The sequence below is a fragment of the Podarcis erhardii genome, assembly GCF_964252035.2.
Source record: "Podarcis erhardii genome assembly, chromosome: 10".
NCBI lineage: Eukaryota > Metazoa > Chordata > Lepidosauria > Squamata > Lacertidae > Podarcis > Podarcis erhardii.
The window spans coordinates 28,780,950-28,793,867 of NC_138500.1; the positions used below are offsets into that span (position 1 = coordinate 28,780,950).

The 12,918-nt window shown below is 47.5% G+C and overlaps 1 protein-coding gene across 2 annotated transcripts; it reads left to right on the plus strand.

Annotated features, from left to right (window-relative positions):
• The first annotated feature begins 267 nt into the window (after positions 1 to 267).
• MPST (mercaptopyruvate sulfurtransferase) lies at positions 268 to 9,060 on the plus strand. Of its 2 annotated transcripts, none has more exons than XM_081879525.1 (3): positions 268 to 299; positions 5,112 to 5,764; positions 8,319 to 9,060. In XM_081879525.1, the coding sequence occupies exons 1-3, from the start codon at positions 283 to 285 to the stop codon at positions 8,615 to 8,617; spliced, it is 969 nt and encodes a 322-aa protein (XP_081735651.1). In that variant the 5' UTR covers positions 268 to 282; the 3' UTR covers positions 8,618 to 9,060. The 2 variants fall into 2 exon arrangements, with proteins under 2 accessions (XP_081735651.1, XP_081735652.1); XM_081879526.1 differs by lacking the exon at positions 268 to 299 and adding an exon at positions 1,285 to 1,689.
• The last annotated feature ends 3,858 nt before the right edge of the window (positions 9,061 to 12,918 follow it).

Consider the following 12,918-nt stretch of genomic DNA (forward strand, 5'->3'; position numbering starts at 1 on the left):
GGGGAGGGTCTCAAACTCACAAGCTCTGGTGTCTGGTTCCCCACCAATAAAGGAGCAAGGGGCGGAGAAACTAGGACGAACTATGTCCATTTGTATGCAGACCCGTCCTTTGAGTGAACACAGGCCCTCCCCCCCAACAGCTGCCAATCCCAGAAGACCTTTTCTCCCTAAACGTTTAGTCTGTTTCAAGTACCTTGATCAAGTCCTAGCAGAGAACAAAAAACCTCTCCCAGTTCCCTTCTACACCAGCTGTTACGGGACGTGCTGTAACCAGAAAAAAATATGTTTGAAGTGCTACAGTAAGTGAGGGTGCAAGAGTGTGGTGTGATTGGCTGAACCGGCAGTGGGGCAAAGGGCTAACCTGAAAGGGGAAACTTACCAGTAAGCTTCCCAAGAAGGCTGAGAATGTGGGGTCGCAAAGGGCAAAGAGGAAAAGTTGAGAGAGAACTCAGGCTATGGATCTGAAACACCCTCCAGCTGTTCAGAACTCTACCCAGATCCCTTACAGGTTCACAGGCAGGCAGCCCACTGGAAATTTTTGCTGCCTATGCAGGACAGGCCTTTGGTGTGTATATAGTTGTTCCCAACGAATTTGAGAATTAACCCAGAAGTGAGAGGCAGAGCAAAAAGTTAAAAATAGCAGACGCTGTTGAGTGTCTCTTGGCTCTAATCCAGAGGAAATATTGGGAGGTCTGAACGCTGCAGCCCTAAAGCCCACATTAGGGAGTCAGCCCTATGAAACGCAGGGGGAACTTTACTTCCAGGAAAGCATATATAAGACAGCCGGGTTCCATGCAGTTCAGAGGTTGTGAGAACCCCGATTCCTTTTAAGAATAGGGTGTTGTTTACAGTAGCACACAGTAACGCTGCAAAACTCGCCCAAGTTTACAAAGGAAGCATGTGAACTAAATCCACGCGCCCAGGACCTTTAACAAGCAGAAGTGACTAATAACTATCTTTGTGCCTTCGCACTGCCTATCCCTCCGCCTTCCAAGTGTTCCTCCTTCCTCCTGTCCTTGCCAATAAGAGCGAGGTAGCAGGGATTACTCCCCGTTATTGGGTCAGCTGCAATTTCCACAAACGCCGCTTTGTCTGCTTTCAGGAAAAGGGGTTCGATGGGGAGACAGGAGACTTTGATCCCTGTGGTGTAACATTAGCTGGAAGTTCCCGTGCCAATGCACGGAACACTCCCTGCAGGCTGCTTACCCCCTCCCCCTTGGCCGCGCTTTAAGAAACTTGGGGCACCCCCCAAAAAACATATACACGCCTCTTTCTTTTAGGTTCAGCGGCCTGTTGCTGCAGGGAGGCGGCGGGGGGAGCGCGGCTCCTGCCCCCGAGCCGAAAGAGGCCCCCGAGGGCTTCGCACTTCGCCCAGTCTCGCTCCTCTCTTTGCCAGGGAAGGAAAGCGAGGCCGCCTCCGCGGTTCGGTCCCGAAGGGGACCCGGTCTGCTCATTGGGGCCGGAGATGTCGCGCCGGTTTCCCCTCCTTCCCTGCCCCGACTTGGTTCGCCCCGGCAAACTCCTTTCTGCCACTGGTTGGCGAAGTGGGACGTGGCCCTTGTCTCCACCCAAAATGCACGTAACGGCCTAATGGACGGGGAAGGAGGCAGCCCCGGCGGGCGGTAGCGGTGCGGGGCCCTCGGAGCGAGCGCGATCGTCTTCGGCGGGATCTGTCGGAAGGACGAAGAGGTACTACCTTGGTCAGGGGGAGGCGGATCCTGTCGGGGGTGGGTGGCTGAATGGGGCGTGAAGCCGTAAAGGCTTTTGCAGAGAGGAGAGGCCCGCCCCATGTGCTCGGGAGGCCGTCGGATTCTGCAAGCATTTCGCCTGCTCAGGAAGAGACGGGAAACGTGGGCGCTCGATCCGAGGAGATCGTGGATTTGTAGAGTTGGAATGGGACCACGACGGTCATCTAGTCCAACCCACTGCAATGCAGGACTCATTTTCCCAACGTGGGACTCGAACCCACAACCCTGAGCTTAAGACATAGCTGTCAACTTTTCCCTTTTCTTGCGAGGAATCCTATTTGGAATAGGGAAAAAATAAGGGAAACGTTGACAGCTATGGCTTAAGAGTCACATGCTCTACCTACCAGAGGTGCCAACTTGAATAAAATATTGTGGAGGGGGGCACACACCAGGTAATCCCCGCCCATCATCGATCACATGACATGGCACATGATGCACACTATTTGAATGGCACTGCCCATCAACCCTAGAAGTTGGCTTCTATGCTACCTACTGAGGTATCCCAGCTGAGATCACCAGCACTATTTTGCAGCTCTTTCCACCAGCTCTTTAAGGGTGACCTTGGGCCAGGCGCATGACTTTCAGCCTGCCCAGCCTCATAGGATTGTTGTCCAGTGTCAAATAGAAGAACTGTTTCTGCTGCATAAAGAGCTCTGCTGGATCAGGCCAAATCAAGGCCCACACAGTCCGGCAGCCTGTTCTCGGATGCTTCTGTGGAAAGCTTGAAAGCAGAACCTTAGTGCAAGCAGTGCTCTCCCCATGTGGATCTCCAACAACTGGTCCTCAGAGGCCTGTTGCCCTTGGCTATCTATGTAGAACACAGCCTGTGTGAGCTTCTCTTCCACTGACTTGTCTAATCCTCTTTTAAAGCTTGACCCAAGTAGGTAGTCATCATTGCCTCCTGCGGGAGAGAGTTTCATAGTTGGAATATGTGTGTGTAAAGAAGTGCTTTATTTTGCCTGCCCTGAGTCTTCCAACATTCAGCTTCCCCAAGAGATGGGGAAAACTCACACTTACACTTCCTCTCACCTGGGCACACACACACTCATCTCATTTACCGTCTTTTCTAAGCTGCTTGAAAGAAAGGTGGGGCAGAAATAAAAGCAAACTCTTAAAGACAGAGGGCAGTTGCTGTCTTATCACTTCCTTGTCTCCTGGAAGTCAGAAGTTTCCATGTCTGCAAAAAGAGGAGCTGGGGCTCTTTCGGACGTCAGACCTGCCCCTGCCCGCATACTCTTACCTCTAATTCTGCAAAGTCTCATGCAGTTCATTCTCTTATACAACTGTCAGTGGTCAGCCACAGAGCATGCGGCTCTGAGCAAGTGCAGAGTGCATTCGTGCTGACAGCTGTAATTAGTCAGTTTCCACAGAGCTAGGAATTATGGGAGAGGGGATTGTTAATCTGATTAGAGTTGAGTTTAGGGCTGCAAAAATATAATCAATTACATGAATCCATTAAAAAAACACATGCGTTCTCAATTTAGGCAGTAGTTATAAAAAAAGACATACACAAATTTGATTTCACAAATTGATATATAGATATATATAAAACCACATACATAAGAATTTCTAAAACTTGCAGGTGTTATCAGCGGACTATAGACATACTGTAGCAGCGGACTATAGACATCTTTCCATCATTGTGTGTGATGCCACTCAAAAAACTGAACAGCAGCTTAACACAAACTCTTTTAAATCAATAGTGCCTTCATAAAAAATATATATTAATTTATACTGGGACCAAATGTGGCTTTTCTGCAATGACGGAAGGCACTCCAATCACTGTTTTTTTTTTTTTTTTTTTTTTTTAAATCGATTCACATGTGCCAGATGTGAACCCCGGTATTTGAAGTTGGTTCAATGACTAAACCCTTCTGAGCTGTGTCTCAGGTTATGCATTGGTTATTAGCAACTTGTGCCATGGGAAAACCTGGCTGTCCTAAGTCAGGAAATTGGCTTTTAATGGGGAAGATTGTACGGAGGTTTGTTTTTTTTGAGCACCAGGAGTGTGTGTGTGTGTGTGTGTATGCGGTCACATGGCCACTTAAACTTCTGTTTAAAGCTTACAGCTTGCTGTGTTGAGGTGGATTTGTGCAACTCAACATGGTCTGCTCTCTGAGTGTGAGACCATTCATGGTTCCTAAAAACTTAATAAACAAATAGGAAGTAGGTCAGTGAGTGTCTACTGCTGTGAACATTACCACAAGTGACAATGTTTACAGCACCAACGTAAGTTACACTAAGAGTAGAAGTGTGAAACACACATACTCATTCACCTCTGACAAATAGTCTTTCTGTCTCCTGTATAAAAAACTTCCGGAGGAAAAGATGGATATGTTTTCCCTGGGCTGCATGCTCTTTTATATCAAAGAAGGTGTTCAGCTTTCCCTTCTCAGCCAACCTAAATCTGCTCCCTTTCTCCTTGAACTTAATTCTTATTGACTTCCCTCTCCCAGCATATCTTGCAGACAGCAGTTCACCTAACTCTTTGAGACAACATTTTAGACTGAGCAGATAACTGAAGACTGTTGTAGTGGTCCTGAATCTTTATTTGCTCCCTGCAGCTAAACAGGGAAACATTCCCATGATTTGAGAGAGAGTCCTTTCGGGTGTCCAATCTAGCACAAGCTTCTAACCATATTTAATCTACAAAAGAAAGAATAGCTCTCTGATTCTGGTAAACACGCAAGACAGTGTGCACACAAACTCATTCACCCCCTTGCCATTTTTGTTGCTTTCCACCAGTTGGTAAGTTTGTTGGATCAAGAACATTGCATCTAACTCAACCACATAATAGGCTAAATTTATCTTTCTATTTGTCTACATTGAGGCTAGGCAGCTTTTAGGCCCAATGGGCCAGTTTTTCTATCTCCACCCACCCCATGGACCCAACTTTGATAGGTGGGTGGGCCGTGCACCTGTCAATCATCTGGTGTCATGATAACATCAGGTGACTGATAGGTGGGCAGTCCCACCCACCTGTCAAAGTTGACCCATGGAGGTGCAGCAGACATCTGTTTTGCCAGCATGTTCTCCACAGAAGCAGCACCCAGCAGGACTGAACTCAGGTGGTGGGTTCAGTTCTGCCCTATGCAGGGATCTGCTTCCCCTGTTGGGAACATGCTGGCAAAGCAGCACCTAGAAGCATTGACACCCTACCGATCAGCTGACATCACCCAGAACTGATGGACAGGTGGGCATGGTTTGGAGGAAAATGGCTTTGTGGACCAAACTGGAACTCCACTTGGGCCAAGACTGGCTCATGAGCTGGAGCTTCCCCACCCCTTCTCTGCATCACAGCAGGTGAACTCCTTCCTATTCTTGTGGGGATGACGTTTGTTGCATCATCTTCTTTTACCATAGTGTGGACAGTCCAGCAGAATCCCAGATACCTCCTGAACCCAAACAGGACTTGAGCACCATGTCTCAGCAGCTTCTCTACCGGGCTCTGGTGTCGGCCAAATGGGTCTCGGAAGCCATCACGACCCCTCAAGCTGGGCTGGCTGTGCGGCTCCTGGACGCCTCCTGGTACCTCCCCAAAATGAAGCGCAACCCCCGGAGCGAGTTTGAGGAGCGCCACATCCCCGGAGCGTCTTTCTTCGACATCGACCAGTGCAGCGACCGCACTTCGCCGTACGACCACATGCTCCCCGGCCCGGCTGCTTTTGCAGAGTACGTGAGCAAACTGGGGGTTGGCAGCGACTCCCATGTCGTGGTCTACGATGCAAGTGACCAGGGCTCTTTCTCTGCCCCTCGCGTCTGGTGGATGTTCCGGGCCTTTGGGCATGACGCCGTTTCCGTCCTAGATGGCGGGCTGAAGAACTGGCTGCGCGAGGGGCACCCCATCAGCTCTGGGAAGAGTCGCCCTGTCCCTGCGGAATTCCATGCCTCTCTGGACAGATCACTAGTCAAAGCCCACGAGGATGTTAAGGAGAACATTGAGGCCCAATCCTTCCAGGTGGTGGACGCTCGGTCAGCCGGGAGGTTCACTGGGACGGAGGCAGAACCCCGGGAAGGTAACACGTCTCTTTAGGCCTTGAGGGTAGAAGAGTTGGCTTTCTTTAGCTCAGCGACTGAGAAGGAAAGAAGCAAGGGAGAGGCACCAGTGCAGGATATGAAGCCTCTAGATCAGGGATAATAATAATAATAATAATAATAATAATAATAATAATAATAATAATAAATTTTATTTACTGTATTTTTCGCTCTATAAGACACACTTTTTCCCCTCCAAAAATTAAGGGGAAATGTGTGTGCGTCTTATGGAGCGAATGCAGGCTCCATGGCTTCAGCGCTAGCATCGTGAAGCCTCCAAAGCGCAGTGGGAGTGCTCCCGCTGCGCTCCAGAGGCTTTGTGTTGCTTTTGCTGAAGCCTGGAGAGCGAGAGGGGTTGGTGCGCACCGATCCCTCTTGCTCTCCTGGTTTTGCTTCGCTGGAGAGGCGCTGCGCAGAGAGGGAGAGAATTTTTTTTTCTTGTTCTCCTCCTCTAAAACAAGGTGCGTCCTATGGTCGGGTGCATCCTATAGAGTGAAAAATACGGTCTACTCTGCCCTCCCCAGCCAAGACCGGGCTCAGGGTGGCTAACACCAAATATAAAAACAATTGATTAGAATACAGCTTAAAAAACAAAACTAAAATACAACATTAAAACATTAAAATGCAGCCTCATTTCAGTGGAACTCAAGCAAAAACTTTTTTGGGGATAAAAACGTCAAGTCTTCACCAAGGCTAACTATCCAGACTAGTTACAGATAGGTAGCCGTGTTGGTCTGCCATAGTCAAAACAAAACAAATTCCTTCCAGTAGCACCTTAAAGACCAACTAAGTCAGTTCTTGGTATGAGCTTTCGTGTGCATGCACACTTCTTCAGATACACATATCTGAAGAAGTGTGCATGCACACGAAAGCTCATACCAAGAACTGACTTAGTTGGTCTTTAAGGTGCTACTGGAAGGAATTTGTTTTGTTTTATCCAGACTAGTCCTACATGGGCCAGAAAAAAGCCAGGGAAGTCCCCAAATAGGAGTTCCAACACAGAAGGAGAAAGGAAAAAAAGAAAGAGGGGGAAGGAATCAAATTGATTCCAAGCCAAAGGCCAGGCGGAACAACTCTGTCTTACAGGCTCTACTACAAATCCCATCATCCCTGACCACTGGCAATGCTGTCTGGAACCATTCTTATTATTTATTACATTTATATACCACCACCACCCCCTTCATCAAAACACCATGGGGTGCTTTGCAACAGACAACACAAATGTCAGGGCGTTAAGATAGTATCTGTGCAAGATAAAAATTGGAACAGTTATGTAAATACAGTTGATATGAAATCCATCACAGAATACGTTTTCTCATGAAATACAGATTCTCGCAACAGCACGGGAGGAGAAAACCAGCCACAGGGTATCTAAGATAACAAAAATGTTGCACAAATTCAGAATCTTCTCTCTAGTCAAAGTAGCTCTCCTCCTGGCAGCCCACAGAAAATGGCGGACCCTCCCAGCTCTCACCTGGGAGTGCCTCCCTACATCTCACTTCAAGGTCCTTCTGTCATCTATCAGCCACTGTTCTGTGGGTGTGGTCCTTGGCCCCCAATGACATCCCAGAAGAGGAGACATCCAAGGGGTAATTCCCTGTGGAGTCTCCCCTGGAATTTGCCCATCACTGGGCAACCTGCTGTGTGCAGCATCCCTGACTTCTCTCCCCATCCTGAAACACAGCCATAAGGAGCTTAAGTCCAGCAGCATCTGAAGGGACACCTTTCCCATCCCTAAGAACCTTTCATACAAGGCCTGGTCAACCGCTTGATAGACATGAGTGCAATGTCTTGGTTCTGGAGTTCTAGGGGCTTTTTTTCTACCTCAAGTCACATGTATTCAATGGATGAGGTCTGTAGGGTTGTACTGGAGAACTTGGTGCCTTCCAGATATCATTGGGTTAAAATTCCCACCATCCCTGACCATTGGCCATGCTGACCAGGGCTGAAGGGAGTTGGAATCCAACAACATCTGGAGGGCTGCAGACTCTCAGTGCAGAAAGATTTACCTTACTGTGCCCGATGCACAGTTAAGATCTTTGCTGGGGATACTGTAAAAAAACAAAATTGTTTTCTCAAGTGCACAATGATTCCTGGAACACACTTTAGGCTTAAAGGGTTTCCTCCCCACTTGCTAGCTCAGTGATCAAGCAGGTGCAAGTTTGCAGCTGTGTCTCACTGTCATAGGTGAGATCCTGCTTATATATAGGCCAAGTTCCACAGAGGATGCTCACACACGGTTGCTCACATGGATTGATTTAAATCAGGCACCCCCAAACTCGGCCCTCCGAATGTTTTGGGACTACAACTCCCATCATCCCTAGCTAACAGGACCAGTGGTCAGGGATGATGGGAGTTGTAGTCCCAAAACATTCGGAGGGCCGAGTTTGGGGATGCCTGATTTAAATGAAGGCGATTTGAACTGCAAGGAAGAAGAAAATGAACATTGTAAATCTGCTTCTTGAGCGTGTGTGTGTCCTAAGCAGTTGGTATAACAGTTTTTTATACTTTTTATTTTGTTTTAACTTTCTCCAGGAATTGAACCTGGTCACATCCCTGGCTCGGTGAACATCCCTTTCACTGACTTCCTGACCGAGTCTGGCCTGGAGAAGAGTCCAGAGGACATCCGCCGCTTGTTTCAGGAGAAGAAAGTGGATCTCTCCAAGCCCCTGGTGGCCACTTGTGGTTCTGGGGTCACAGCCTGCCACGTGGCTCTGGGGGCTTATCTGTGTGGCAAGGCTGACGTGGCCATTTATGATGGCGCTTGGGTGGAGTGGTTCATGCGGGCACGGCCTGAGCACATCATCTCAGAAGGGAAGGGGAAGAGCCTGTGAGTTTTTGGGCCTCTCGCCTCAACAAGGGGCAGAAACTTTGCCTTGTACAAGGGAAGGGCCTGGCCTTCAAAAATTCTGTCTTAAGATGTTCTCGCCAATGCGTGAAGCATTTCAACAGCAAATATGGGGTTCTGCTGTCCCTTTGTTGGGCATGAATGATGTCCTTTGTTCACTGCTGCTTGTCTGGGTGGAAGAATGCACTGATCATGGTATGGCAAAATAAGGGTTTCAGGTTCCACAAAGGAGTTGTGGAAGTCCAGTCACATGGGCCAAACCACAGGAAAGGGTTACGTACGGAATCAAGTTAGCACTTTGACCGTGGCAAATTATCTCATCTGACTACACAGTACCAATCGTTTCCCCCTTGTGAATTGAAATCTGGTTTACTTTTTTTTAAAAAGTGAATTCTGATTTTTTTTTTAAATTAAAAGCATCTTAAGGTACTTTAATTGTTCAGTGTGTTTGTTTGTCCTGATATAGTGGCTTCTAAAGCATTTTGTTCAGTACACCATATGTTGTAGATCACAACTTGACTTAACACAGTTCTGCACTTGAGCACAGCAGCATAAATATCGGAAGGGCATCGCCACCCATTGAATGAAGCTGTACCCGGAGAAATGCACAAGCTTCCTGGCTACACAGAGCTCTTAAATCAGGCATAGGCAAACTCGGCCCTCCAGATGTTTTGGAACTACAATTCCCATCACCCCTGACCACTGGTTCTGTTAGCTAGGGATCATGGGAGTTGTAGTCCCAAAACATCGGGGGGGGGGGCGAGTTTGCCTATGCCTGTCTTAGATCTTTCTGTGGCCAAGGTGGGAAGGTGGTTCTTAATCATCCATGGAAGGTGTTATAGAAGTGCAGGAGCATCTTTTGGTGAGGGAAAACCCTGTATGTTTCAGGTAACTTGCTGTTATTTATCTGGAGATGATCATTAAAAGTCAATTTCCTAGTTTTTGATTAATAATTACAGGTAAGCATGCCAAAGCCACAAATTCCTTCACTTTAAAAAGTGGTGTACGTTTGTTCTGCCCAAGGCAACAGTCTCAGCTGGGGAGTGGGGTTCTGGCTCAAACATGGAGTTAGGTTGGACACAAAGTTCAGGGATGCTGGTGTCGGCATGGAGAGGGCCAGGAGGCCAGCTGGCTAGCCCCAGCTGGGCCGTCTCCTTCCAGCCGTCCCGCTGCAAAGACCATCACCTCTGCTCCGACATAAATCAGTGACCTGGGCTTCACAGCCAGGGCACACTATCAGCAGATTGAACTGCGCACACAGAATAGGCGTGAGGCTTGTGGAAGCATACTACAACTACAGATTTATTAATCATAAATCAGGACAAAGAAACATGTCTCTCTCTCGTCTCGGAGAGAACAGAGAAAAACAAAAACTATACACAACGGAAGTTCCCAGCAAGCTGTGCTGGAATGTAAACAGACATGTGACACGCAACAATTCCATACGTCTGCTCCTTAAGGTGGAATGGAAATGTCAACAGCTAGGACTGCTACCACCAGTCCTAGATCCAGGAAGCAAAGTTGGTCAAGTGTAGGTCAAGTCCAAGCAAGGCAAGCTCAGCCAAAGCAGAGGGTCAGTCCAGAAAAACAAGGTCAGGCAAAGCAGAGATCAAAGTCCAAAAAGCAAACAAACAAGGTGGGTAGCACCCTTGGTATCTCCAGGTGAAGTTAGTCTGGACTCAGACAAGGCAGGGGTGAATATTTCATATAGTTATGTTGCATTAAACAGGACTGCTGCTTCCTTTAAGCAGCTGGCTCTAGCCTCCAATGAGGGTCAAGCCTATTCTCTAAAAGGGACCCAGCCTGTTTTAGGAGCTGTGGATTCTGGTGGAGGAGACTGTGGTTGTGCTGTTGCCTCCAACATCACAGACAGTAATGTGACAGCTTTAGGCGGGAGATGTGCAGGCATCACGGGCCCTTCTGGTCCTGGAACTTCTTATGAGGTAGGGATGTCACAGGCCAGCTCAGAGGGCAAATCTTCTTCCCTGTCAAATATGTCCTCTGAATCCAAGAGGTTTTCCCCTGAAGATGAGCAGTTGGAGCCCTTGGTCATTACACTGTTTGACTCCCCTTGATAACAGTGCTATAGCTATTATGACATATAAAAAGTAACAATTGCAAATGCGCTTTAAAAGTCATTGCTCTTTTTTGCAGTTTAATCTTTGATATATTCAAACACAGGCATTTATTAACTGAAGAGTCCCTCCCCTCCACCCCCAAAAAACTGGCAAAAGAATAGATATGAATTATACATCAGCAGCAGAAGCATATATAAGAAAATGGATTGTGCTCCTGTTAAGCTGGCAGAGTGTTGATATGATGTGCTTTTAAAATGCGAAAGCCCTTTTGGCTGATAGAAGTAGCTCAGATGTATATATCTGAGAGCCACTCTTATCAGCATATCTCCCCTTCCAGCTCTGTTCTGTTCAGCTGCATTGGACGGTTGTTTTTTTTTATAAAGGCTTCTTCGATGAAAAGCAACAAGCCTGGAAGAAATACATAAAATGATATTTGAATTTCGCTAATTCGCTGTTCTGCTGTTCAGATATGGAACTTGGATAGGAAGGTTTGAAGTGCAATATACAGGGATATTTCACAGGTAGTACGTAATTTATGTGGTTATCCCCTCCCCGCCACCCAGCTTTCATTCTAAAACCATTGCAAAGGGTGGATGAAAACCCATTTAACTCCCAAAGCTCTATGCTACCTGATATAAAAGGTAAAGGGACCCCTGGCCATTCAGTCGCGGACGACTTTGGGGTTGCCGCGCTCATCTTGCTTGAGCAAGCATTTGTCCGCAGATAACTTCTGGGTCATGTGGCCAGCATGACTAAGCCGCTTCTGGCGAACCAGAGCAGTGCACGGAAACGCCGTTTACCTTCCCGCTGGAGTGGTACCTATTTAGCTACTTGCACTTGACATGCTTTTGAACTGCTAGGTTGGCAGGAGCTGGGACCGAACAACGGGAGCTCACCCCATCGCAGGGATTCAAACTGCCAACCTTCCGATCAGCAAGCCCTAGGCTCAGTGGTTTAGACCACAGCACCACCCATGCCACCTGATATACATGGAGCTAAAAGCTGGAGTTAGTGTCTTGACCCTCTAACACAAGTACTTCCATCTGCAAACACTGATCACATGAACACTTTATATGCACACCTAAACAAACTTAAGGCTGTACACCTTTGGATCTGGAAACAGATCCACTGAATATAGAGCAATGCAAGGGGTGCCTGTGGCAAGTGTGTTCATTTACAATGAAGTCATTGAGCATGCAAATAAGTAGCGATCAGGATCCCAGAGGATCTACTTTGTGGGGAGCACTGTAAGAGATGTCGATCTGACTGAGTGCTTGTTGAGCTAGGAACAATCATAACCATGTTCTGTATGCATTCCTCATTCACAGGAGCTGTTAGCACAGGTGGGGGGAGGCAGGCTAGCACCTTCTGGGATCTATGATGCTTTTAAAATAGAATCCTGATTCAATTAATCAGCTGGAGCCAGGTGCAAAAATAGTGACTGGGGTGGGTGGACATTTAATGATGCTTGATGACATGCTCGCCTACGAATTTGTTTTCGGCACCAGAACTGTATATTTCGGCACCGTATATTTAAAGCACTGTGATGCCACTTTAAACAGTCGTGGCTTCCCCCAAAGACTTCTGGGAGTTGTAGTTTAAGGGCACTTACTTCTCTCACAGAGCTACAGTTCAGTTTCCTGTGAAGAGGAAGACTGATTGTTAAACTACTCTGGCTGTGAATGTGTCCTGTGGATGAGCCACTCTGGCCTCATTATCCTTTCTTAGGAAAACTGAGCCCTGGTTCCCTGCCCAGCCTTTGTCTCAGCAGCCTAATTTTCATTCTGGGGGTGAGCAATGGTGGTGATGGGGAAGGCTTTAATCATTCTCAGCCAGTGGTAAAGAGTGACTGGGGTTGGAATCCTAGAACATCTGGGAAGCCAAGGTTGAAGAACACTGTGTTTGGCAATTGCCCAGAGTCCAGAACCTTGCTGTAAATCACCCAGAGCCTCTCCAGTGGATCTAGACCAGTGGTTTCCTGCAGCCAATCAGAAGCTGTGTTTTGGTTTTCAAACGTTTTGGAAGTCAAACGGACTTCCGGAATGGTTCTGTTTGACTTCCAAGGTACGACTCTAATTCAAGTTTGCATAAATGTGCAATTAAGTGTTATTGTTTTGATTTTTTTGTGTTACTATCTTCCTTAGTGGGTCACACAAATGGCTATTCTGAATAATGCACTGGGGATAAGAGTTATAGAACCAAGGGGGCA